This window comes from Mirounga angustirostris, unplaced genomic scaffold (genome assembly GCF_029215605.1).
Source record: "Mirounga angustirostris isolate CCGP_5_RB_7025 unplaced genomic scaffold, mMirAng1.0.hap1 SCAF_13, whole genome shotgun sequence".
NCBI classification, from domain to species: Eukaryota; Metazoa; Chordata; class Mammalia; order Carnivora; family Phocidae; genus Mirounga; species Mirounga angustirostris.
Window position 1 is genome coordinate 51200433 of NW_026991721.1, and position 26747 is coordinate 51227179.

General features: G+C 46.6%; 1 protein-coding gene across 12 annotated transcripts in view; it reads left to right on the plus strand.

The window, feature by feature from the left end:
* The window catches only part of TENM4 (teneurin transmembrane protein 4), a 719612-nt gene that overhangs the window by 676445 nt on the left and 16420 nt on the right, over nucleotides 1–26747 (plus strand). For all 12 annotated transcript variants that reach the window (XM_064576841.1, XM_064576836.1, XM_064576846.1 and 9 more), the window contains 3 exons: nucleotides 5007–5884; nucleotides 19737–19909; nucleotides 24311–24546. In XM_064576841.1, the coding sequence (XP_064432911.1) occupies nucleotides 5007–5884; nucleotides 19737–19909; nucleotides 24311–24546 (1287 nt within the window). The remainder of the gene's footprint in view (nucleotides 1–5006; nucleotides 5885–19736; nucleotides 19910–24310; nucleotides 24547–26747) is intronic.

Genomic DNA, 26747 nt, shown 5'->3' on the forward strand with positions numbered 1-26747 from the left:
ACTCCATGAGGACAGGAATTCTGTCCATCTTTTCCTCTGCTGTAACCAGAGGTATACAGTATACGGTAGGAGTATAACCAGTATTTGGTGACTGACAGATTGAATCCTAGCTTTGCCACTCACGAGCTGATTAATTTTAGACAAGTTCCTGAAGTCCTTTGAGCCTCTCTTTTTATATCTTTAAAATGAAAATCATTGACTTCAGCCTGGCAGGATTGCTTGGAGAAAACATGAACAGTGAATACTGGGCTGCTAGCATTGCTTGGCTCTTCAAAGGCAGTCAACAAACAGAAGTTCTGGTGCCCACTTTCACAATGGAAGTGCAATCTGTGCCAGGTTTTGAAGGTGAAATAGGGGTTGCTGGTTGGCAAGGAAGAACGGAGGCATCTCACACAAAGGGAGCAGCACGTGCAAAGGTACAAAGATATTAATGGGCCTGCAACAGTCAAGGATCATTGGAAGATGGAAGGCATTGGAATAAAGAAGCAGGAGTTGAAACTGGAAGCATGATTTGGGGCCAGTTAGGGAAAGACTTTCCCGTACCATGCCAGAGAGTTTGGACCTTAGCAGGGAGCACCGGGACCCCAGTTTAGACCCAGTGACTGGCCATTCAGCATGTCCTTAGTTTGTCCCGCAATGTCTTGGCAAGGAAAGTGTCCTTTATTGCTCGGGCCTTTGGCAGGGCCTGGCCGGAGCTGAATCAGTGAACATCCTTTTTGCCAACATTAGCAAAACCAAGGGAAAAAGGAAGGCAGGAGTTACATTAAATTGCACAGTGGTGTCAGCAATAACCTCACTTAGCTTTTTAAACCCCCTGCACAGAGGCCCTTTTCCACTGACTGCTGATCTGCTCCCTGTTCTTTGCAGGCCGCAGAGGTGGGAGGCCTCACTGGCCATGCCTGCCTGTTAGCGGCATGTGTCCTGGAGCGCCATCCCCAGAGCCCCCTGGCTGTCGCTGGCCATCCCAGCACCCGCCTCACACCCCTTTCAGTTGCTGGCATGGTTTTCTTCTGCGCCAACTAATGTGATTGTTACGCCCCCGAATGAAATCTGTTCTCTGCCACTCGTCTTCCCAGTTTGGCAGGCTTCCCCTTGCTGGCTAGAGAGTTTCCCTCTCCAGCCTGTACGCAAGCTGGAATTACCCGTCAGGAAGCTGCCACAGCCTGAGGATGTACACGCGAGTACTTTCAATTCTCAAAATGGGCCCTGTACCAGCCAGCACGGGCGCTGAAAATTTTCAATCCACACATTGGAAAGCTGTGTAACTTTAGGTAGAGGTGCTGCCAAGCAGCCAGATCCAAGTCTTGGAGGACAACTGGCAGATAGTGGAGTGGGGAAAAAACCCACACTTAGCTTCAGAAATCCTGGACCGCAGTCCCTTTGCCCCTGGTTGTCACTACCCTCATCTGAATCGAAGCATGGAATTCTTTTTACCAAGCTCTCTGGACACGGGCTGATATTTTTATACACACGTGTGGGCAGGGTACTGGCATTCATTCTGAGAGCTTCCTCTGTACAAACACTCAGAGCTATTTCACTGCCCCCAGGGGAGCAGGGTGGTAAGCCAGAGAGCTAAGAACACAGCTCAGAGGCAAGAGTACAAAGCAGAGAACCAAGGAACTTGGACCAGCTCCCCTGGGAGGAGACGAAGACCAGGCCCGAGGAGAAACTCGAAGGAGGCATAGAGTAGAGAAGGAACAGAAGATGTTGCAACCCAGTAGAAAGAGGGGATTCGTTCCTAGCTCAGCAGGCTACAGAGTATAACTCTGTATGGAGGGCCCAAAAAGATTTCTTGAGAACTTAGCATGTGCCAGGCACTGTTAGAAATGGGAATACAGAGATGAGTATGACTACTTTTCTTATTTAGCTGTCACAATAACCCCAAGGGGTGATACTATCTACCCCATTTTACGGATAAGGAAACTGAGGCTTAGTGGGGGGGGGGGAATGCAGTTATACATACAGAGCCCTACGCTAGGTTCCATCAGGGATGTGGAAATGAATTTTGAAGTGAAATCATGTACATAAATTGCCTAGCACAGCGCCTGGCAGCTAGTAATAAGCTGTAAATATTCATTCCCTTTATAATTTGCAAAGAAACGCCTTGTACATTGTCTTGTTTGATCCTCACAACTTCTCTATGTAATATTTATTACCTCCATTTACAGATGAGGAAAGAAGTTCAAAGTCTTTAAGTAACACACACCTGTAGTAATTGTGGGACTGAGACAAGAAGTGAGCTGTCCTGGCCTCAAATCCCTCGCGCTCTCTATGCCATTCACCAGTCATTCGTTTGTTCATCCATTTGGCAACCCATTTTTTTGAGAACAAATAACTCTGCCACAAGGCAGTCATCTCAGAGCGCTTTGATAAAGGCGCAGAATATTCAGGAGGACAGGGGAGAGGGAGCTCCATCCCCCCTCAGGACCGCAGAACACGGGAGCAGGCCGGAGGGACCACAGGAATTCTAAAGAGCCGCTCAGCCGCTCTTCCATTGTGGTGACGGCGCCCTGTGGCTCTGAGGAGGTGAAATCAGAAAAGCTTGTGTGCTTGGTCTGCTCCAGAACCATCACACAGGCTCCGTGACAGAGCCAGGACGGACTCCAAGAGCACTGTTCTTCTTTCCCAGGTGCCTGTGTGCACGCAGCAGGAAGGAGGGGGAGAGCAGGAAGGCGCTTGCTCTTCCCCTCTCCCCCCTCCCCGCCCCTCCCCAGCCACCCATCAGGGAGGCATCTTTTCCTCATAATGACTGGCAGAAAGGTCTGGGCTAGCAGGTCCCCAAGGTGCCACAGGACCAGAAGGCATAAAATATTTAGCAGCCAGTGTTGACAAGAAATGGGTTTTAGGAAATTGAAAATTCCCCTGTCACTTTAGAGGAAACTGTTCTTGATGCGGCCAAGGGCTCAGAGAGCACTGGGAAGTGGGAAGGAGCGCCTCTGGCCGGGGGCACTGGTCTCTGGCAGGCCAGGCTCCGCAGGGGGCCCAGGGGCCCAGGCTGGGAGGGAGGAGACGGGAAGACCAGGAAGCAGGGCCTGAGCAGGGCCCTGAGCTGAAGGGTCAGATGGAGGTGGCCACATCCCAGATGTATGTAATTTGCTGGGTTTCTTTTTATATTAGTAAACTACCACATGGACATTGTAGAAAATGCAAGAAGTTAAAGATTACAAAGAAGAATGTTAAAATTACCCCAAACCCGAGTATGATTAACATTTTGATGTATGACCCCAAGCTTTTAGTCTCCCCTCTATCTGTAATTTATCTAATTTGTGGTTGCCATATTTCCCCCCAGTTGGGGTCACACTGTGCTTCCAATTCTGTAACCTGGTCTTTTCCACTAATACGTAGCAAGCATTTTCCCATGTCATTAAATATCCAGCTATAACATCACCTTTAATGGCTACACAGAGTACTCTACCTTATGAGCGAACTAAATGCTATCACTTATTTAGCCAGAGCTCTGTTGTTGGGCATTTGAATTGGTTGCAGTAATTCGCCGTTATTAAAAATGGCTGTGATGTACACCGTTGTCGACAAGGGTGTGCAAGAGTGAATTCCTGGGAGAGAAATGTCTTATCTAAAGTAATATGCATGTTTAAGTAAGTCCGAAATTGGACAGAATGTCGAGGGTTTGTAGGGGGCTCGGGAACCTAAGGCGATGAATCCCTAGGGACGGGGGACACAAATCAGATGGAGGCGGCACTTCAGGCCGTGTACAGTGTGGCTGGATGACCCCTTGGGGACACAGCTGGCAAGTGGCTTCCCTCAGTGCCAGTACCTCCCAGTGTCCACCAACAAAGCATTCCTCACCTCAGACCCCGCCAGCTTCCTCCCCCACCACCCCCTCTCCGTGTGCCTACCTGAAAGCTCACCATCGTCCCTGCCAGCTTCCCAGCCTGGCACAGAGGAGACTCAGGCATGGGCCCCAGGACCTCAGAACCCCTCCTTCCCGGAGCCACCTTCTTTAATCTCTTCCAGGAGGACATGTTTTCTGAGGTGCTAGGAGCCATTATCTAGAGCAGGGATTCACAAACCTCCGTGTGCACAGGAGCCATCCAGGGGTTTGGTTTAAATTCAGATTCAGATTCAGTGGGTTCGGTGAGACCTGCCGTCCTGCATTTCTGACCAGCTCCTATGCGATGTCAGTGCCGCTGGTCCAACAATCACACCTGACAGAGGAAGGATTCCATTGTGATTCCCAGTTCCCACGTTAGAATCACCCAGAAAGCTTTCAAAATCATGCCACTGCCTAAGCCCCACACTCAGGGGTCTGATTTCATTGACCAGAGGTGGGATTTGTGCACCAAGCTTTCTAAAACCACCACAGGTAATTGGAATGTGTGGCCAGGTTTGAGAACCACTGGTCTGGAACCGTCAGGGACCATGGCTATTTTGTCTTTACATCCCCAGCCGCTAGGCATGTGTTCATCCATGAACCCAGTGGGCTGAGATGCCGTCTTTCATGCAGGTATCATATCATCAGCTCATGTAGACATCTGAACAATTCCTGCCTCAGCCTCCAGACTCCCCCTGCCTCCCCTCCCACCTCCAACACACTAGCTGTCATTAGTTGAGCGCTCATTGTGGGTCAGGCACTTTGCACTATTGTCAGTCCTGTTGTACAGAAGTGAATACCGAGGCTCAGAGAGGCAAAGTAACTTGCCAAAGGTCATAATGGTGGGGCTAGGATCTGAACCTGGGCCCATCTGGCACCCAATCTATCTCCTCTTTACTTTTTTTGTTTCTTTGACTATTTTTTTTTTCCTTTTTATTCCCTTCTTCATGTTTTGTGAGTCTAATGGAGATCATGAGGTGTCTCAGTGACAGCTATTGCATGTTTCACTCTGATCAGGGGGCTGACACCCATTGCCGATGACAGGCCGCCGTGAGATCAGGCAAGACAGCGTGTGAAGGCACTCGAGACATTCTTACAAGCTATACAGGCTGGGGGAGGATTCGTGGTGGGCACCCTGCCAGGCATCTGAGTTATCGGTTGTCTCCATTGGCAGGTTCGCCTGGAGTGGCCCACAGACTTAGCCATCAACCCAATGGACAACTCCCTCTACGTCCTTGACAACAATGTGGTCCTGCAGATCTCTGAAAACCACCAGGTGCGCATCGTCGCTGGGAGACCCATGCATTGCCAGGTCCCCGGCATCGACCACTTCCTACTGAGCAAGGTGGCCATCCACGCAACCCTGGAGTCAGCTGCTGCCTTGGCTGTCTCACACAATGGGGTCCTGTACATTGCTGAGACCGACGAGAAGAAGACCAACCGCATCAGGCAGGTCACCACCAGCGGAGAGATCTCCCTGGTTGCAGGGGCCCCCAGTGGCTGTGACTGTAAAAACGATGCCAACTGTGACTGTTTCTCGGGAGACGCCGGCTATGCCAAGGACGCAAAGCTGAATACGCCATCTTCCTTGGCTGTGTGTGCCAACGGGGAGCTCTACGTGGCTGACCTGGGGAATATCCGAGTTCGGTTTATCAGGAAGAACAAGCCCTTCCTCAACACCCAGAACATGTATGAGCTGTCCTCGCCCATTGACCAGGAGCTCTACCTGTTTGATACCAGTGGAAAGCATCTGTACACCCAAAGTCTGCCCACAGGTGATTACCTGTACAACTTCACCTACACGGGGGATGGCGATGTCACACTCATCACTGACAACAATGGCAACATGGTGAACGTCCGCCGGGACTCTACCGGGATGCCCCTCTGGCTGGTGGTCCCAGATGGCCAAGTGTACTGGGTGACCATGGGCACCAACAGCGCACTCAAGAGCGTGACCACACAAGGACATGAGTTGGCCATGATGACATACCATGGCAACTCTGGCCTTCTGGCAACCAAAAGCAATGAAAATGGATGGACAACATTTTATGAGTAAGTATCACCACAAGGGCATCTGACAGTTTTGTTTCATGAGATGTACGATTAGAGGTGAGTTGGTGGAGTGTTAATTTTTGGATAGATTTCATTTTGGCTCAGAATTTGGGATGCACCATAACCCACAATGTGTTCTGCATGTTCATATCACAGCAATTGCTCCTAGGAAGGAATATGATGTAGTGGAAAGGGCATGAGCTTGGCATTAGGAGCCTTGGGCTTGCATGTTTCTAGGCCTCCATTGCCTCATCTGTACAATGGAAATACCTCCCCAACATCCCACAGGGAGGGAATGGAGATGAAACGTACTTGACAGAGTGCTAGCATCTTCGGATGACCACTTCCAGAAACAATGGCATGTTCCATGTAGATGAATTGCCCACCTAATCGAAGCTTACATCTTCAAGTTTCAAAACTTTTATTTTTTTTCATTTTAACCATTTTGGGTGGAACTTAAATGCTTTCCGTGCCTCCCTTCTCAAACCCCTTATAGAGACATAATGAAACCTTTCTCTTTATGAGTCAAGATCATTAATAAGGAACAACCGCAATTGCATATTACCCCAGAAGGGAGGACATGGGACTACAGAACCTGCCCAGAAAGGGTTGTAAACTGTCCTTTGATCAGCTCCAGCGTGGCAGGGTATCATTTTACTGCTTCCTCCCTCCGCGTGGCGCTATGTGTTTCAGTCGTGGCACCCACCACGAGGAGCTCACTTCCCTTCCCCTCATCCAAGGTAGGGCTTCTTGAGGGGTGTGATCAGAAAAGCAGAAGTTTGGCTCATTCCAGTCCTAGCCAGAATCAAAGGCATGTGTATCTGAGCTCTTTATCTAGGAGCTATTGTAATGAATGGACTTTGTACCTTCTCTTTTTGCATTTTTTAAGATGTTTTTTCAAGGTCTTAGCCATGTTCCAAACAACTGAGACTACTGAATATGTGACCAGTAGGTAGGTATGCAGGAGGTGGGGAAGGAAGTAGCCTTTTGAGCACCAGAGATGGGCTAGGAATCACATTATTGCCTTTAATCCTCATAAGAGCTCTGGAAGACGAGTGATAGTATCCATTCTACAGAAATAGAAACTGAGGCTCAGAGATGCTCTCTGTTACATAGTGAGAATGCAGCAGAACCGGGATCACAACCTAAGTCTGTCTGATGCCAGAGCTCCCACTCTGTCAGCTCCACCCTGCTGCCTCCTGCTGAGTTTGTTAATCCCAAATGAACTTAAATCCTTGAACTGTAAATTTTTCTCAAACTTGATCAAGCTTCAGTTTCTCATAGTCCTAGAATCCAAAGGCAAAAGATCTGTAATAGATTTTTAAATACAATTTGCACCAAAAAAAAAAAAAAAAAGTCACAGCAATTTATACAAAGTTCACTGGCTAAATTCCTGTCACCAAACAAGGGCCTTGTTAATTACAAAGAAAGACAAAGATCCAGGAAAACAGCAATTATCTTGATTAACTTATTGAAATGGAAATACACTCAGTAATTCAATTTTCCTCCGTTGCCCAATGGAAATCTCTTATACGTTACTTAGGCAATACAGGGGTTTCTTTGTCAGAGCAAGTCCGTACACTCAGTTAGTTCCCAAGGTCACTCCTTCAAATCCCAAACTGAATGCTTACATATCACTGCAACCGTTGTTCCCAACCAACCCTGAAATCTAAAACCATTTCCTATACCTACACCAGAAAGGATCCCATTCCCTGCTCCCTGTCTTCCTCAATGAAATATATAGTCATAGTAGTTTTATGAAGAAGAGAATGGTAGTGTATAATCACTTTTTAGAAAATGGCATTTGGAATTCCAAAGAATGCCCTGAGAATGGAAGATAAAAGCCCTAAAGAGAAACTTATTTATCTTGACATCCTACTGTGTGCCAAGATCTTTCCAATTTCATCTTCACGGTAACCTCAGACCAGAGAAATTACCATCCACAGTTTTTACAGATGAACAAACTGAGGCACAGAGAGATTAGGAACCAGTCTAAAATTACACAGTGATACATCGCAGGGCCAGAACACAAATCCGTGTTCTTTCACGGACACTGAGGATGTTCTCCTAAGTTCTCTGTGACTTCTCTGTATGGTAGGGAGAAAAATAGTATCTATTTCATAGGGATAGTCTGAGGTTAAAAATGTCAATGAGCTAAACCAATGTCAATGTGGAAAACGCAATGTCTTACTCATCAACAGTTTGAAAGTGGTAACTGCTGCCGTCATCATCCTCCTCCTCCTCCTCCTCGTCACTGCAAGCAATATGAGTGGATGTACCAGTAATTGCAGAATATTGTTTGGGCATGAGAGGTAGTACCCAGGAGCAACAGCAAGTAAACTAGTCAAAGGAGAAAACAAGAGTTATAATTAAAGTAGGTAGGAATTAGAACTCATGCCAGAGGAGCGGAATCAAATGTCAAGTCTGAGGGATCAAGGTAAGAACTAGGAAAGGGGTCAGGTCCCTGAGAATATCCAGACTGGGCTGGCAAAAGGCATGCAGAGTGGGTCAAGGAAAAATGGTTCAGCTCAGACTGTGAACAAAGCCAGGGTACAAGATAGCTATTTTCACTGAATGTTAGCCATGTGACTCGGGCTGGCTGCCTGGTTTCCAGACCTAGGTTTCAACCAGACAGAAATCAAACTTCCCCTACTCTATTTCATGGCCATTATGAGGATCAACAAACTAAATAAATACACAAGGTAAAAAAACTTGCAAACTGTGAAGTTCCCCGGAAGTAAGGATGCAGTATTATCATTATTGTGGTGTTTCTTTTTTCTTTTTCTTTTTTTTTAAGTAGGTTCCACACCCAGCACAGAGCCCAACACAGGGCCTGAACTCATTACCCTGAGATCAAGACCTGAGCTGAGATCCAGAGTTGGACGCTTAACTGACTGAGCCACCCAGGCGCCCCATTACTGTGGTGTTTCTTAGCATAGATTTTGACAGATTCTGCCAAAGCGCCATTGCTTTAGTGAATTTTCTACTGTTAGCTCCATGAGGCAGTTTAGTGGATTCCAATCCAAATGCTCTAATATTAAAAAAAAAAAAAAAAATCAGCCCAGGCTTGTGGGTAACATGGGCTGTTACCGAAACAAGTTTTAAGTTGGCTTTATTGATCCTTTCAACAGATTAAATAATTCATCTAACATAAACATCACACACTGCAGAGCAACTTGACTTAGAGAGTTCACAGTTCTGGGGAATGAAGCTTACCTTCCTCCCCTCAGCCCACAGGTCTGCTGGCAGAAAACCTCAAAGGACTCTGTAATGCAATCCTCATTTCCAGTGTGTGGCATCATTAATTTCAGATGTGGGCTCCTGGCCAGATGGCATTCAGTGGCTAAGAAAATGGCCTGGTGAGCATGACGCAGGTTCCAAAATTCGCTTGCTGGGTGGGCAGCAGCCAGCTTCCCTGAGTTTCATAGGGGTAAGTGGCTCTGGCATCCCATGGTGCCCTGTGGGTTCTATCATAGTTCTGCTCACACTAAATACTGTGAGACCCTAACTAACTGACCTCTGTCTCAAGCTCAGGGCTTGCCACCTCATAGGTGCTTAGTAAATATCTTATGAGTGAAATGTAAATACAGGGAAGGGAAATAAAGAAGGGAGGAAAAACACGCTGTAGTGAGAAGAGTATCAAATCCCAGCTCCAGCTTTATCAGTGCACCCAGCAGGACACAGAATTCAACTCAGATGGTTCAAATAAAGACATTTGGCTTTGGGGTTTTGCTGGAGGATGTAAGAGCTAGAAAGTGCATCATTCTCAAACTTACAGTAGGAATAAGCTAGACAAATGGCAGATTCTTGAGTTTTCCTTAAACTCCTTCTCTAAGGTCACAGGGCAGCCACCTAACCAAATCCAAGGGGAGAAACTCCTGAAGAGAAAGACAAGATGTGAGCATTAGCTTCCTGGGGGTCAACGCATCTGGTCGGAAGGGTTCGGCTAGGGTGGCTGGCAAATTTATGAAGGCCAAGTGTGTACTGGCGAGAGAGTATGAAGCCATTAGACGCTGCAGAAACTGAGTGGGAGAGCCCACATCCTCTTCGTAACTTCTCTCCACAGCCCGACCGGGGACTCTCAGAAAAGAATAGGGAAAGATGTAAGAAAGCGACTACTGTGGTAGACTTGGGGGAGGGGCACAAATATCTGCCTGCTGGACCCAGACCCGACTCACCTTATTTCCCATATGGAACAAAAGCCTTAATCTGTGGAGAGTAGGGCAACTAACGCTGCCCTCCTCAGGTACTGGTGGAGACCCACTGCCACTGAATGAGGGAAGAGAAAAAAATTCTAGCCTCTGTTAGGAAGGGAGAGGGATATGTAATGGGCCCAGAATTACAGCAGGAAGAGGGGCAGGAGGACTGAAGAGGCCACACTCTGTTTGTTTGGGGGTTTTTTTAGATTTTATTCATTTATTTGTCAGAGAGAGGGAACACAAGTAGGGGGAGGGGGAGTGGGAGAAGCAGGCTTCCCACCAAGCAGGGAGCCGGATGCGGCGCTCGATCCCAGCACCCTGGGATCATGACCTGAACCGAAGGCAGGCGCTTAACGACTGAGCCACCCAGGCGCCCCAAGGCCGCACTCATGAGACTCAGGGACACACGGATACATAAGACTGCAGCTTACTCGGAACCACGAACTCTCTAGCTCACCACCCGCTGCCATCAGTTAGCTAAAGAGCCAAACACAATAAGGGAAAGCAGAATACTACTGTGAAAGAGATAAAAGAGGGACAACAGCCTGGAAAGGGACCCACCCTGAGGCACAGTACAAACAGGGGACCTAAAGCTTAGGATGGAGTCGACACTGAGAAAAAAAAACTCCTCTGACAAACCAGTTGATTTCCCTAAACACAAGGTTTGCTGGAGGAACTTAAAGCCTATAATGCAGTAATGTTAGCCAAAGAAACATCAAACTTCAAGGCTAGCCCAGATCCTAAATTAACTCATACCCCTTCACTAAAGTCCTAGCAGAAGGAAACTCATACCCATTTCCACACATAAAACCTGTTACTTCATTCTCTGGTGTGCTACACAAGATAGTCAACTGAACATACAAAAAGGCTTAAAAAAGCAACACACTCCCAAGAGACAAAGGAATCATCAGAACCATACTTAGATATGACACAGATATTGAAACTATCTTTCAGGGGACTTAAAATAACTGTAATGCTAAAAGCTCTAATGGAAAAGGTGAACAATATGAAAGATCAGATGGATAATTTCAGTAGAGAAATGGAAACTATAAGAAAAAATCAGGGCGCCTGGGTGGCTCAGTTGGTTAAGCAACTGCCTTCGGCTCAGGTCATGATCCTGGAGTCCCGGGATCAAGTTCCACATCAGGCTCCCTGCTCGGCGGAGAGTCTGCTTCTCCCTCTGATCCTCCCCCTCTCATGCTCTCTGTCTCCCATTCTCTCTCTCAGATAAATAAATAAAATCTTTAAAAAAAAAAAAGAAAAAAGAAAAAATCAAATGGAAATCTAGGAATGAAAACCCTGTATCCCTGAAACAAATAATACATTACATGTTAATAAAAAAAATTGGGGGGGGGGCGCCTGGGTTGGCTCAGTCATTAAGCATCTGCCTTCAGCTCAGGTCATGATCCCAGGATCCTGGGATCGAGCCCCGCATTGGGCTCCCTGCTCTGCAGGAAGCCTGCTTCTCCCTCTCCCATTCCCCTGCTTGTGTTTCCTCTCTCACTGTATCTCTCTGTCAAATAAATAAAATATTTTAAAAAAAAATTTTTTTTTTAAAGAAAAGAAAACCAGGGGCGCCTGGGTGGCTCAGTCATTAAGTGTCTGCCTTCAGCTCAGGTCATGATCCCAGCGTCCTGGGATCAAGCCCCACATTGGGCTCCCTGTTCCACGAGAAGCCTGCTTCTCCCTCTCCCTCTCCCACTCCCCCTGCTTGTGTCCCTGCTCTCGCTATCTCTCTCTCTGTCAAATAAAGAAATAAAATCTTAAAAAAAAAAAAAAGAAAGAAACGAAAACCAGTTACAGAAATGAAGAATGCCTTTGATGGGCTTATCAGTAGACTGACACAGCTGAAGAAAGAAGATGGGTCAATACAAACTACCCAAACTGAAATACAAAGAGAAAAAAGTAGTGAAAAAAAATACAAAACTTGGGCATCCCAGAGTTAGGAGGCAATATCATCTGGTCTAATGTGAATGCACAGATCTTCCTTGATTTAAAATGGGATTACATCCTGACAAACCTATTGTGAGTTGAAAACATTCCAAGTCAAAAATGCATTTTATACACCTAACCTACCAAACATCCTTGGCCCAGCCTACCTTAAATGTGCTTAGAACACTTACATTAGCCTACAGTTGGACAAAAGTATCTAATACAAAGCCTATTTTATAATAAAGTGTTGAATATCTCATGTAATTTATCAAATACTGTACTGAAAGTGAAAAAGAGAATGGGCATATGGGTACAGAATGCTTGTCAATGTATTGGTTGTTTACCCTCAAGATTCAGGTGGCTGACTGGGAGCTACAGCTCGCTGCTACTGCCCAGCATCATGAGAGTCTTACCACATATCGCTAGCCTGGGAGAAGATCAAAATTCAAAGTATGAAAAAATAAAAATAAAATAAAAGGCCAAAATAGTTTACTCTTTAAAAAAAAAAGTTCGAAGTATGGTTTCTCCTGAGTTCATATCACTTTTGCAGCATCATAAAGTCAAAAAATCATAACTCAAACCATCGTAAGTCAGGCACCACCTATAATTCAAATTCTAAGAGAAGAGAAAAAGAACATGGCAGAAGAAATATTTGGAGAAACAATGGTCAAGAATTATCCATAAGTAATGATGGACAACAAATCACAGACCCAATTTCAGAAAACACCAAGGAGTACACACATGCACGCATGCACACACACACGCACACACATATATCTTATGCATATATTCAAAATACAAAAGAAAAAGAGAAAATCTTGAAAGCAGATGAAGGGGGGGCATTTTAGAGGAACAAAGGTAAGAATTACAGTAGACTTCTCATCAGAAACCATGCAAGCTGGAAGACAGAAATTTTGAAAGGGAAAAAACGGAAAAACAAAACACAAAAAACAAAAAAACCCTGTCAACCCAGAATTCTATACCCAGGAATAATACCTTTCCCATAAAGAAATGTTTTAGAGGTAGAGGCAGGGATAAGGGAACCAATAAAGAATGGTGAGGCACCCAGGCACTAAAAACAGTGAACAACCATGACCATCCCTGAGGCTTAAGGGCAAGGTGGGGCAGGAATAGATATTGTTACTGAAGCGCCCGGTGGGAGCCATAACCAGAAAGAAGAAGCTATCTCATAGAAACTATAATCTTGGACACATGCAGCCACTATTAGAAATATGGCACCGAAGGAGATAGGGAATAAGGAAAACTTCTCCTGACCTCCAGTCTCTTGCCAGTGCCTACCATTGACTGAATCCAACCAAAAGCAAGCCAGAAGGGGGGCCCCAGTGCTGTGGTCTGTGGGGGTCAGCTCCTGTGGGCCCAGAGAAAAGCAGAGAATGGACCTGAGGGGAGAAAGAATAACCAGCACACTGTCTAGCTCTGTGATGTTGTACACATGAGTGGCAGAGACCAGATTGAATCGCCGACCTCCCTGAATCCTTTCCGCCAGATGCCCTACTTCAAGTACAACATCAGCAAGAGATAAGACCTACAGTGGTAGGGTGGGCCAGATCTTAGAAATCCCAAAGGCTAGAATTCATTGGCAGGACATAATTCTGTAGGAAATAGGCAGCAGGTATAAGTGTCCGTTGCAGAATCCAAAACATACCCGGCTCTGGTACAGTTTTGGAGATGACAGTGTAGTAATGCCATCTGTTTTAGGGACCTGAGGCCAAGGGAACTTTCGTGTGCATGGGCTGTGAACCAACCCTATTTATTCACGAGGGTATGATATCCAATTCCTCTCGTTGACAATGGTGGCATTTGAAACAGTCATAGATGAAACACAAAAGTCACTTCTTTATTTTCCAACTAAAAAAATCCCAATCAGCAAAAGTTAGTAGCGGAGAGGCAATTTGACATTTTCCTCACCAGCTGCAACATAGTAAGTGGCTTGAGATGTGAAATATTGAGTGTGAAGAAGAAAGCCTTGCAATGTGTGTGAAGATACCTTTTAGTGATCCTCTTCTGAGAGCCAAGTTCACAGCAACTATATGAATGTTTTATGTGTTTTCTTTCCCCATTCTCCAAAGATGCTCCAGGAAAATGGAGTGAAGAAAAATCCATGGAAAGAAATAATGAAAAGCCAATCATCTGGCCATCTTGATCATGCCCCCCAGATGGAGGGTTGGCATCACTACAAAGTCAGTTGCCATGGTATCAAAGCAAAGCACCTCGAAGAGAAAACCCATTTGAGGATTCCAGACAATTTTTTTCTTTAACATAGTGATGAACACAAAGGTTTTTCCCTGAAACTCCATCACTCTTAGGGGAAGCTTGATGAAAGCACACAGACTTTTAAGGTCAGACAGACTTTGAATCTATATTCCTCAATGAGCCATGTGATCTTTGGCAAGTTATGTATCCTTTCTGAGCCTCAGCTTCACCAATTGTGAAATGACAGTAATAATGCCCACCTCAAAAGACAGTGATGAGCATGGTGCTTGGTACCTAAAAGGATATGAATATTCATGAGCTTTCCCTTCCCCACACAGAAGGGGGGAGGTGAAAGGGGTGAAATTCTTAGTTTTTCTCAATCCATGTACAAGGCGACAGCTTGTACATGAAAAAACAGTAATAAAATCTACTGTTTATTTACTTATTCATTCATCTAAGAAATATGTATTGAGATGTATCTTTTATATTCTGGGTACTCTTCTAGGCATGAGAACACAGACAAGGTCTCTATTCTCATGGAGCTTATATTATAGTAGGAAGAGACAGATAACAGACCAATAAACATGTAAATAAGATAATACGTATAATGAAGACAAAAAGATAATGTGACCAAGATGGGAGGACCTATCTATTTCAGGGAAGGCCTCACCGAAGTGATAACATTTGAGCTGAAATATGAGTAATGAAAGGAGCTAGCCACACCAGGATTGGAGGGAAGAGCATTCTCAGCAAAAAGAACAGTTAAGTGTGAGCACCCTGAGCCTGGCTTGAGCTTTGGAGAACAGAAGCAGATGTAGTGGAACACAGGAAGGATAGAGGGGTTGGGTTCAAAGTGAAATCGGAAAGAGAGGCAGGAAGGAGCAGGTCCTTCGGCCAACATTCATTCACATTACTGAGCATCTACTATATGCCAGGCACTCTTCTAAGTTCTGGGATACACCAGTGACCAAAGGCCCTTCTATCAGGGAGTTGACATTCTAGGGAAGGCAGTCTCATGGGGTCCTGCAGGCCCTGGTTAAAAAAAAAAATTGCATTTCACTTTAAATAGGTTACCTTGTTTGAACTTCACAGTATCTAAGATAGGTGTCACAATCTTCATTTTATAGAGAAGAAAACAGAGGCTCCCAGAGGTGATGGTATATGACCTGCCTAAAATCATATCATTTGTGATGTGATGGGGTTGGTGGTCGTGGGAAAGCAGAACTGAGTACCCATCCTCCTAGGGTTGCTGTGTTGGCAAGGGTAGAGCCTGTAGTCAAAGCCCAGAACGTCTGGCTCTGAAGACTTTGCCATGTCAACATGTTCCTTCCTCTTGGTTAGAAAGAAAGAAATTTGCCAGTACTTCAAGTGAAGCCAAAACAGACACAAGTAAGCCATTGTCCGGAAGGCACCGGATCAGGGGGCCAGGGCTTGAGGCTGCTACCTGGAATCCAGAGAGTGCTGCGAACTGTCCCACCTCACTGGGGGGCACCAGGCATCTTTCTCTCAGCAGGAAGAGAAAGGACTCCACAGAAGAGGCAGGGGGCACAGGTGTCCAGGGCCCACTGGCTGGGCAGCCCCAGTTCCTCCCCGCAGAGGAAGAAGCAGCAGTGTTCCAATGGAGTAATCACAGGTGTGGATCAGGCTGCAGAGAGATCCGGTGGCGTTTCCCAAGCTCTAGAAGGCACTGAAATGAATGAATAAGAGACAAGAAAATTCTATAAATTGGCTGTTCTATTTGATGTTCATTTAATTAAGACGTTCAGTCCCTCTAGTGGAAAATGTGAGGAGTGGAAATTACTGTTTTTCGGCCATCTCGTATAAAATGAAAACCAGATCTTGAAGGCATGAGGCTTTTCATTGTATCTTCTTCAAGCTCAATTTAATTATGTATTGCAGGCCACCTTCAATAATAATTACAATTGTCTGCCTGTATGCAAAGGCTCTTTCTGTCTTGGAGACCAAAGCTCTGGGGAGATGCCTACGGAGATTGGTGAAGGATCATTTAGTGAAAGCAGTTGTTTCTGTATTTGCGCATTCAGCAGATAAATATCATGTACCTACTGTGTGTCAAGCCTCTGTCAAGTCCTGCAGGAGATAGTGTTTGAATGAATCACGGTCTCCCCTTCCCAACAGAGCAGCAGAGGGGCCTCGCATAGCCAATCATGCATTCCTTTATTTGTTCAAATAGCATTCCCTGCCCGTCTTCTCCCTGCCAGTCCCAGGGCTGGGGAAGAAGAGATGAACCGAGAGCCAGTCCTCCAGGGTCCCGTTGCTGGCAGGTGGTAGATTCCAGATTCCCAGCCTGCCTGACTCCACAGTCCTGTCCTGACTCAAGCACGCCCAGGCCGAAGCAGGCGACAGCTTGTACATGAGCTGTTACAACGCAGGGGACCCATTCTGTGAGGCAGCTGCACCAGAGTATCACTGGGAGAAGGGACAAGAGAGAGACCAGGGAAGGCTTTACGAGGTGGCATTTGAGTGAGGCCATAGTAAAGTAGGATTGAAGTGACATCTGCCCTCTAATCTGGGATCTCCTTATCAATTCTTATCAGTAAGACTCTAAAACTCCTTTTTAAGTATCTCGCATGGCATAATAAAATCTTTTGTATCTGGTTAGATCAGGAAATTACATAGTCTAAGTAAGTGGTCTCAGTAAAGAGTATGTATGTGGATAACAAGTGTTCAGAGAGCCAGACTAGAACAACATATACCCATCCCGTGAAACTGTTGAACTGAAATGGATCTTCCATTTTCATTCACTCATTAAGATGGCTCGGGATCTGACAGGACTCAGCCTACTCACAGACCACAGATGTAGCTAAGATGACCAGAGCAGAGCCAGTCTGGGGGTCTTGATTTGGGGCTCAGAAATTTGGGGTACCCTAGTAATATTTACTGAAAAGGCCTGGAGATTGATATTGGCAGATGTCCTATAAGTGAGACTCTTCCATAAATGCCAATAATTTATTTTTTTTCTTTGGGAGAGAGAGAGAGCGAGCACATGTGAGCCAAGGGGGAAGAAGAGGGAGAGGGAGAGAGGGGAGAGAGAGAATCTTAAGCAGACTCTACACCTGGCACAGAGCCTGATGCGGGGCTCCATCTCACGTCCCTGAGATCATGACCTGAGCCGAAATCAAGAGTTGGACATTTAACCAACTGAGCCACCCAGGCACTCCATAAATGCCAGTAATTTAGAAGGGCCACTTCCCCAAGATGGCCTTGTTCATGAGCTCTCTGTATGTGGCATTATTTGGGTGGTCACTTTTCTGATTATGAAAATAATTCATGTTCATTATTTTAAAATCTTGGGAATATAAAATATCACCTGTAATTCTACCTCCCAGAGATAACCACTCTAAACATTTTTGTGAAATCCCTTCCTATTCAAATTTCCAGCCGCCATAAGGAGTTGAAAAGAATACCATCTCCCCTAGAGTTAAAGGAAGTAGAGCTCTGAGAGCATCTCCAGAACAGAGAGGCTTTAGGACAAACCTTCCAGATCTTTATCCTAAGACTCACCCTCCTTCCTAGCAGCAGTCTCACAGAATCACTTCCTCACCCAGCTCTGAGGGGCACCCTGCACCTGTGACCCTCCGGTCCAGGTTTTAAGCCACATCGTCACCCTCCCTGATGCCAGACTGATGATTTCTTACAAGAATCTGACTCAGTGCTAAGGAAGAAATGAGAAATCATGACAAGAAGCAGGTTTCCAAAGCCCCTAAGGTGCCTGTAGGAGAGTCAGAAGGATTGATACAGCCCACACCCTTGCCCCGCCAAGCCCAAGCCCAAGGTATATGGTAGAGATCCCTGTGCTGCTTGCCATGTTGGAAAGGCTTCCGTCCCCCTTCCTCAGACCTCAGCAACAGATTCAACTGATCCCAGAGTTGGTCTTCGGTCAAGGACTGGGGTGAGTCATTCAAAAGACCTTTAACCAGCACTCCATCTGTGGCCGACTGTGCCAGGGTAAAGAGTGCCTTGGTCAGTCCCAGGCACAGGGACAGAAAGAGTTGGCAGAAGGCAGAATCCCTGCAGCACCCACATCTGACCTTGGGCAGAAAACTGCTCAGCCAAGGCCTGCCTGGTCTCACCTCCCAAGTCTCACCTGAAGCCGTAGAAGCCACAGCACCAGGGGTCCCAGCGGGAAGCCAGGCGCAGCTGAAGGACCACAGGAAGAGCCAGGACAGCGCTAAACACTCGGGCCTTTCACTTCACCATCCCGAAATCCCTCGGGGCCCAGAAGCAGCTGTAGTAAGGGCAAAGCAGGGGGAAATGTCCAGTAGGGAGCCCCGGAGGCCATGGGGGAGACCTACAACAGAAGCCGTGTGCCAGCTTGAGCATGAGCAGAAGTCAGAAATACTGACATCTGGATGAAGACCTCTTTTCCCATTCACACACAAGGGCGAAAAGGCTATTAAACCTACCTTTTTATACTCCAGTCTCCCGCAATTACAAATTATAACTGAAGTGTTAACAGCCTATTGCCTGCCACCTCTTGACCACTCTGCCGTGCAGAGAGCCCACGCAGCGGACGCTTGCAAACGGACGGCACGGAAACGCTGGGCGAGGGCAGGGAAACAAGTGGGAGCCTGGAAGCCGATAGATCTGGGTTTGAATTTTGACTCCACCACACTCACTAATTGTGGGACCTTGAGCAGGTGACTTCACTTCTCTGAGCCTCCTCCAAAAAGGAGATCGTTTATACCTTTTAGACAAGTTGCAAGGAGTAAGTGAAAGAAGGTACGAGAAGCGCTGTACCAGTAATGGCAGGCATTTCTTTTATATTCCCAGGAATGGAAAAGAGAATTAAGATTCAGTTTCATGCTTCCGAAAGCCCACACCAGAGCAGAGCTGTGAGTTGTGACGACTGCAGATGCGTAACTGCTTGGTGCTGGCTGTGAAATCGAGGTGGGAAGGGGTTGCAAGATCCCATCCGTTTAGCCTCCTTATGTGGCAGCAGGATCCTGGTTTGGATTCAGAGCCCCCTTTCCCCAGGGTCTATAGCTTTGTAGGAAGCTCCATCTCTTGTGTTGTTCAGGAACAACTTGTATAACGGGTCGTCAGGTTTTGAGAGGGTATTCAAGCATCAAGTTTGGCCCCCTCACCTCTGGGAGTTCCCCAGCTCTGAGACCCCGGGTCAGCGGTCTCCAATGGCCCCCATCATCTTACCCCTGCATGGGTGGCTACTAGTTTGTAGCTACAGGCCACTCCTACATGTTCCCCACAGTAATCCTGAGAGGTAGGCAGGGCAGGGGTCATCCCCACTTTATGGAATTAGCAAAGGAAGACTCGGAGAGGTAAGTCATTTGCCTTACCTCTAGTCAGATACCAGCAGGTGGAGTCACTTCCTGAAAAACCGTGTGCAAGGAGATGGAGGAGAAGTGACAACGTATCTCATCAGAAAGAAAAGCAGAACATACCCAACTGTGGCACAGGGTAGAACATACCAAGTTCCAGCAATAGCACCATTCTATTTCTGTTACTCAGAGCCACCCCTTGGTTTTCAGGTACGACAGCTTTGGCCGCCTGACAAATGTGACCTTCCCTACTGGCCAGGTGAGCAGTTTCCGAAGTGACACAGACAGCTCAGTGCATGTCCAGGTAGAGACCTCCAGCAAGGATGATGTCACCATAACCACCAACCTGTCTGCTTCAGGTGCCTTCTATACACTGTTGCAAGGTAAGCCAGGTGGGGGGCTTGGGGACTTCGAGGCAGAGGGGTGAAGGGGCCCCTTTGGAAGAGGATGATGTGAGAAATAAGCTGCTACTAGAGCCGCCCAAGAACAGGAAAGCGTCACAGCTGGTTTCTCTCTGCATTGCCGTCTAATGTGCAGAACACACCAGCCCGAGTCCTGTATATTCTCTCCCAGAAGCTTCAGAGTAATAGTCCATTGTCTCATCCCATTATCATCAGAACAAAGGGTAGAGGGTGCACTAGCTGCTAATCCAGGTGACCTCACTGTTCCGCCATCCTAACGGTTCCTACTCTCACCCTGCTGTGGGTGAGGACAAAGGACAATAATAATTACACCTAATCATGAAAGGGATCTAGGCATGGAGAAGTCTCTGCTGAAGCTCAGGTGAGAACAGTTTGTTCTCTAGAAGTGCCTTCTCTAGGATTCCATAGAGAAGAGACTCTTCTTCTCTGCACCCATCAAATAATCCCTGGTATGAGCTGGCCTTTTAGCTTTTGGTAAATCACAGTGACAAAACCTTGCTGTGAACTAACCATCTGCCTCAATTGTCCTCAGGGGACATGGTGACCCAGAGTGGAGTTTGTAGCTTTGTTGGCACTAGTAAGCATGAAAAAGAAAAAAGGTATCCCTAGGGAAAGCCTTGTTTGATTTCCTTCCCCTGCCCCACCCTCCTGATGGCTTTTGGTACTCCCAAAAGCTTTGACACGAGTAGTAAAAAGAGCCTTGGGCTAGGAGTCAGGGGCCCAAATTCTATTCCTGACTCTGCCACCACGTCATGGGTGTGGGGGCCCTCAATTTTCTCCTCGAGGAAGCGAAAGCAAGTTGAGGGCATGTTGAATTGTATGGGGCAAAGCAAGGAGCAGAAGCTCTGGACTGGACAGACCGGGGTCCCTATGCCTACTGTGTTGGTTCCTACCTGTGTGAATTGGGTGGAATCATTCTTCTCTGAGCCTCAGTCTCTGGGTCTGGGAAACGGGGCTGAATTAAGATACCTGCCTCGTACCCGTTGCTCAGACGATCTCTTGACACACTGTACATAGGGTGACCACCACGGGCCAGACTCGTAGAATTACTCAGTACTTGTTGGATTACTGAACTAAGTATTTCATAACTGGTACTTTGGTTTACCATAAGAAAATAACTATATATTTTCACAACCGATTTTACTCCCAAACCTAATCGTGTGCCTATAAAGAAGCTCAAAGAACAATAGCCATTCTCAGAGAAAGAGAAATGATATCCCGCAGCTCCTTCCCCACCAGCACCAGTAGCATAGGTTGGGACATACGCCAGGTATTTATGCTCTGACTGCGTTATTGCCAAAAGAAGGTACCAATTCCGAGCCAGCCAGGTTCTGCCTGGCCAAGGACAGCAGGGCCCCTGCTGGCTCAGACACCCTGTCCTTCCCTGGGGTTAAGAACTGTCTTATCCACCCCACACCTCTGAGCTGGCTTGCGGCATTTTTCTCAAAAGTTAGCGCAGCCTTTCATATATTTAGGCAACTTTTTTTAAATTCAAAAGTACCACATTTCCTCACTTTTAAAATGTACCATCGATTTAATAGCAACTTTTCAGCTTGGAGAGGAGGGGAGACACACTGCTCAAAATTCATACAAGGACTTAAGACACATTCCAATTTCAGAAACACTAAAGTGGGAAAAGGAAAAATGCCTCTCGGAATCCAGGAAGTGCAGTACCTATGTTTCCTCTCTGGTCCCCCTGCCAAGCTCCCTTTCCTTTCATACCGGGCTTAGATGCTCCGTTTGGCAGCCACCTCAGTAGAGTCTTCATAAAAAGCTCTTTCAGCTTCATCTTACGTCTGAACTATGGGAAGAAATAAGAAGCAGCTGCTAATGAGGGGCAGGCTTGGGGAGTCACAGCTCACATTAAATGGGGACTGTTTGAGACGGGCCTCTACAAGATACCATTCCATCCAAAGTCACCATTAATGGACATATGTGCATTCAGCAAGAAGCAGCTTTAAAAGATAAAATGACACAGACTTTTTCACCATTCAAAGGAAGTAAAATACAGATTGCCAGTGAATAATGCATAGCAAGTTTAAGGCAGATCTTAGGATTCTGTGTGTGTGTGAGAGAATGAGTGGGAGAAGGATGGAGGGGGGAAGGGAGTGGCAGAGGAAGTTCTCGCCTGTAAGGCTCAGAAAGGGTTTTCCTACAAAACTGTACCTTTTTTTTTTTTGCTTAACATAGCCTGTAATAGATCTAGTCCAATCCAGCAAATGTTTACTGAACACATACAATAATACGAGTGATAGCTAACATTTTGGAACACTTATTAAGTATAAAGTAGATTTTTAGTGTTTTACATTCATAGTCCTGTTTCAGCTTGCCACAACGCTATGAGGTATTATTAACATCTCCATTTTCCAAATGAAGACAGTAAGTCACTGAGAGGTTAGGTGGCTTGTCCAAAGACACACGCCTGGTAGGGTATTTAGACCCAGACAAAGAGGCTCCAGAACCCATTCTCTTAACCACTGGTCTAAAGGCCATGGGAAGCCATTGAAGACCCATGATCAGTACTAGAAAAGTTCACTAGGACAGGTCTATGCCGCAGGGCAGTGGAGGTAGAGGAGAGAGGACAAGAGATGTCCGTGACTGCAAATAGTACAGTGCCAAGCACATGAAACTCGTACTAGCTATAACATTTACGTAATACTCATTACATACCAAGGACTACTCTCAGCTCTTCATAGTCACTATCCCATTGAATCCTACGAGGTAAGAGTCCAGTTATTATCCCCAAGGTACAGATGAAGAACCACAGGCGTGCGAGGTTAAGGAATTTGCCCAAGAGAGTGGCAGAGCTGGGACTTGAACCCTGATAGCCCAGCTCTGAAGGTCATGCTCTCCTTCTCTGGGCAGTTGTCCCTCTCGCAACGGGCACTTAGGTATTTGAGAGCGCCCTCATTACCAGAGTGGCAAGCCCTGAACCCCTCAGCTGCAGGACCACCAGTGAGGCCCATAAAGAGGCTAAGGGAAGAGGAGGCATTCGTTTTGACCAAGGAACTGGGGAAGCTTCTGGGGAGAGATGACAATTAAGCAGAGCCTTGAAGGGAGGACTTGAGCTGGCATTTATTGAAGAGAGGAAGCACCAGCTGAGGAAGGGCAAGAGGCAGAAGACTGAAGCACAAACTCAGAGATGTCTCCACTTTTAGAAAAGAACCATGTGCATTTTATAGCTGAAATGTACTCTTCTCCAGAAGTTTCTTTTAGCTAAAGATCCTAATTTAAATGTTTCAATCAGGTTTAAAATTTCAAAATCAGATCTATTTTTAAATCACTGGTATATCTATGCACATATATGTATAAATATATGACAGTGACTTCAAACATACATATGTTTGACATTTTGTCAATGACTTAAGTATTGGAGTTATTTCTCACCTTGTTATAAAGAATATTGTTACCCTGGTGTATATTAAGAACCTTAAAAATGTTCAACCCTTTGTTCTAGTAACTTAACCCAAAATGAAGACAATGATTTATCCAAAAAGTATATTTTTTAAGAGATGTAATTCACATACTATAAAATACACCCTTTTAAAAAAATTAAAAATATACCATTCACACTTTTAAAGTATACAATTCAGGGGGTTTTAGTATATTTACAAAGTTGTGCAATTATTAATGCCATCTAATTCTGGAAGATTTTTATCACTCCCAAAAAGAAAGCTCATACCCATTTAGCGGTCACTCCCCATTCTACCTTTTCCTCACTAACCTACTTTCTGTCTCTATCTATGAATTGGCCTATTCTGGACATTTCATATAAATGGACTCATTGATACATCACATGGTCTTTTGTGTCTGACTTCTTCCACTTAGCATAATGTTTACAATATGTTTATTTGCAGTGTTAACTTTGTAATTATGAAAAACTGGAAACAGTATCTACTTGAAAGTTGGTTAGGTAAATTATGGATTTCCATATAATGGAATACTATGCAATCTTTAAGAGAAACATGAAAAATATTCAACAGTACAATACCACGATCAGTGAAAAACCATAAGCAATTACTTTGAGCTATCAGTGTATTCAGAAATATCCTAAAGTCTAGGAATATACAAAATATTTACAATGGCTTTTTTTGGGTATGAGATCATGGACGATCTCCCTCTATTTTCCTACGAGAATTAGAAATAGTATATAAAGTGCCTTGTGTGGAGTCTAGCACGCAGTAAGTGGTCAGTCATACCTACTCTTTCTTCAATGATAATGTTCCGTTTCCATAGTCAGAAAAATAAACCCATTTAAAAACACAGTTGCCCCTGATGTACACCGCCTCCCCCCCCCCCCCCCCCCCCCGAAGCCCATGCCCAGCCCTTCTGAGCAGAGCCGGTCCCTCTCCTCTCCTTCAGACCAGGTCCGGAACAGCTACTACATCGGGGCCGACGGCTCCCTGCGGCTGCTGCTGGCCAACGGCATGGAGGTGGCGCTGCAGACGGAGCCCCACCTGCTGGTGGGCACCGTCAACCCCACCGTGGGCAAGAGGAACGTCACACTGCCCATCGACAACGGCCTGAACCTGGTGGAGTGGCGGCAGCGCAAGGAGCAGGCTCGGGGCCAGGTCACCGTGTTCGGGCGCCGGCTGCGGGTGAGCAAGCCCCGGGCAGGTCAGGTGGTCGGGTCGGGCCTCAGCCTCTGGAGCTCTGGAGGTCGCTGGGGTGGGGGGCGGGAGCGGGGGGTGGGGAGAATGAGAGAATGAGGACCAATCCGCAGAACCAGGTTCCATTCTTGAAACTGGCCCTGGGGGTAAAAGTTTTCCTGGGCTTTTTGCAAAAGGGGGAAAGTCAAGTAGGCACCCCCCCCACACACCCACAATAAGTCTCGAGTATCTTTTCAGTTGTTACCTGTGGAAAGAGTATTGGCTTTAGTGTTGGGCCTGAGTTGGGTTTCCAGCTTCTATTATACCCTGACTGAATCTGAGCAGATCCATAATGTCCTTTCATTCATCCAAAGCCTCAGTCTCATTGTCCAAAGGAATGGGAAGGATAAAATCAGTTTTACAAGTTGCTACAAGAATTAGAAATAGTATATAAAGTGCCTTGTGTGGAGTCTAGCACGCAGTAAGTGGTCAGTCATACCTACTGCCGTCGTTGCTCCTGCCATTCTCACCACTGTTTTGGTCGTTACTGTTTTTCACATGGAGCTGTTTGGAACCTAAGCCCCATCCTGCGCTCTTTCCAGGCAGTTATCCCCTACTAAATGAGCACAACAACCCCCCCCGCCCTCCCCATCAGCCGTCACCGCCAGGGGGTTGGCATGTGGGGCCTGGCAGTTCAGAGTGCTTTTCAGTATGTGGATGCCCTGAACCAGCCCGTTCTCTGCCTCACGCCCCATGCTTCTGGGGAGTGTTACCTCTGACCCAGGCCAGGCCCCATTGCCTAGCTTCTTTTCCCTCCGGCTTTGGAATGGAAGGTGAGGGGCAGCGTGACAGCGAAGGAACTGGCCCTGGCTTTCAGCACAGCCCCTTGCAGATGCCTGGTGCTCTGCAGACACTTGCTGGGCTGAAGGGAACCACAGAAGTGAGATGTTCCTGACTCCTAAACACCACAGAAGCACCCTCATTCAGCACGGCTCGTGTCTCGACATAGCCAGCATCACACAACGGGAACTCAGAAAGCCGGGCTTCCTGTGTTTCCTGCACGGCCAAGAACTCTGGCAAAAATCGAACGTGGGAAAGAGCCTTCCACTAGTTCCCTGAGGCAGACCTCGCTGTCTGCGCTCTCGGTGGCCCGCCACCCTCTGCAGCCTCACGGAGCCCCCTGTCTGAATTCTCCGGGAGCCCCTCAGGCACGTCTGAGGCAATGTGCTAAAGGGGAAGTTTGACCTTGGTCTGATTCCTGCCTGGGCCTGGTTGTGTAGCCCCGAGCAACTGCTCTGAGTCTCCCCCTCCTCTGTGGAAACAAGACAATATATTCCAAGTACCTAGCCTGGTGCTGGTAGACCCCCAGGTGCTCAATAAACGGCGGCGATTAGTGCTGTTAGGACTTCCCGTCTGCGGCGTGAGCCGGACCAAAAGTTTCCCAGGCTTTAATTGGTCCTTCTCCCAGCCTGAGATTAATGGTGCTCCAGTCGGGTGGCCACATCTCCACGTCCTCCCAAAATAAATGGCCACCCACAGTGGCGGCATGTGGAGTTAGAATGTTAGCCTGGTGCGCCTCCCCATAATGGAGCTCATTTTTTATACAACTGGGAACTTTTTTTAATAAAGAAAGATGTAAAATAATCTCATTGCCGCCACTGCCGAGCACAGGAAGCATTAGGCGGTTCCCCAGTGAGCTGCTTAATTCAATTTTATTAATTTTGCCACAGAGGTTTAGTTCCCCTTCACTAGGGGCCCTTCAGGGGACGAGGGGGGCAGCTGGCTGGGTGGCACCCCTTTGGGGGGAGTCGCAGGGGACCTTGCAAAAGAGGCTTTGAAATGTCCCCCATCGTTGGTAGGGGTGCGGACCCTGCATCTTCCTTTGCCCTCCTGGCAAACAACACAGCTTCAGTCTCCAGCGCCTCCAATTTTTCATGGGAATTGTCTGCCACACTGTTTTTGCTCTGCAATTGTGTTTGATTACCCCTGGGAAGGCAACCTTATTACAACCAGGCCATTCACAGCTGAAGTTGTTTCAGCATCATTATAAATCCTTATTTTCAAGGTTTAAGAATTTGTTTGGAGAGAAGGGGGAAACATGTCTCTACTTTCCCTGAGAATGACCATGATCATTTGCTGCCTTAATGGAAATAATTGCAATCATTAATTCAGGACCTTCTAGTTACCCAGAACTCCACTAGGCAGTTGAC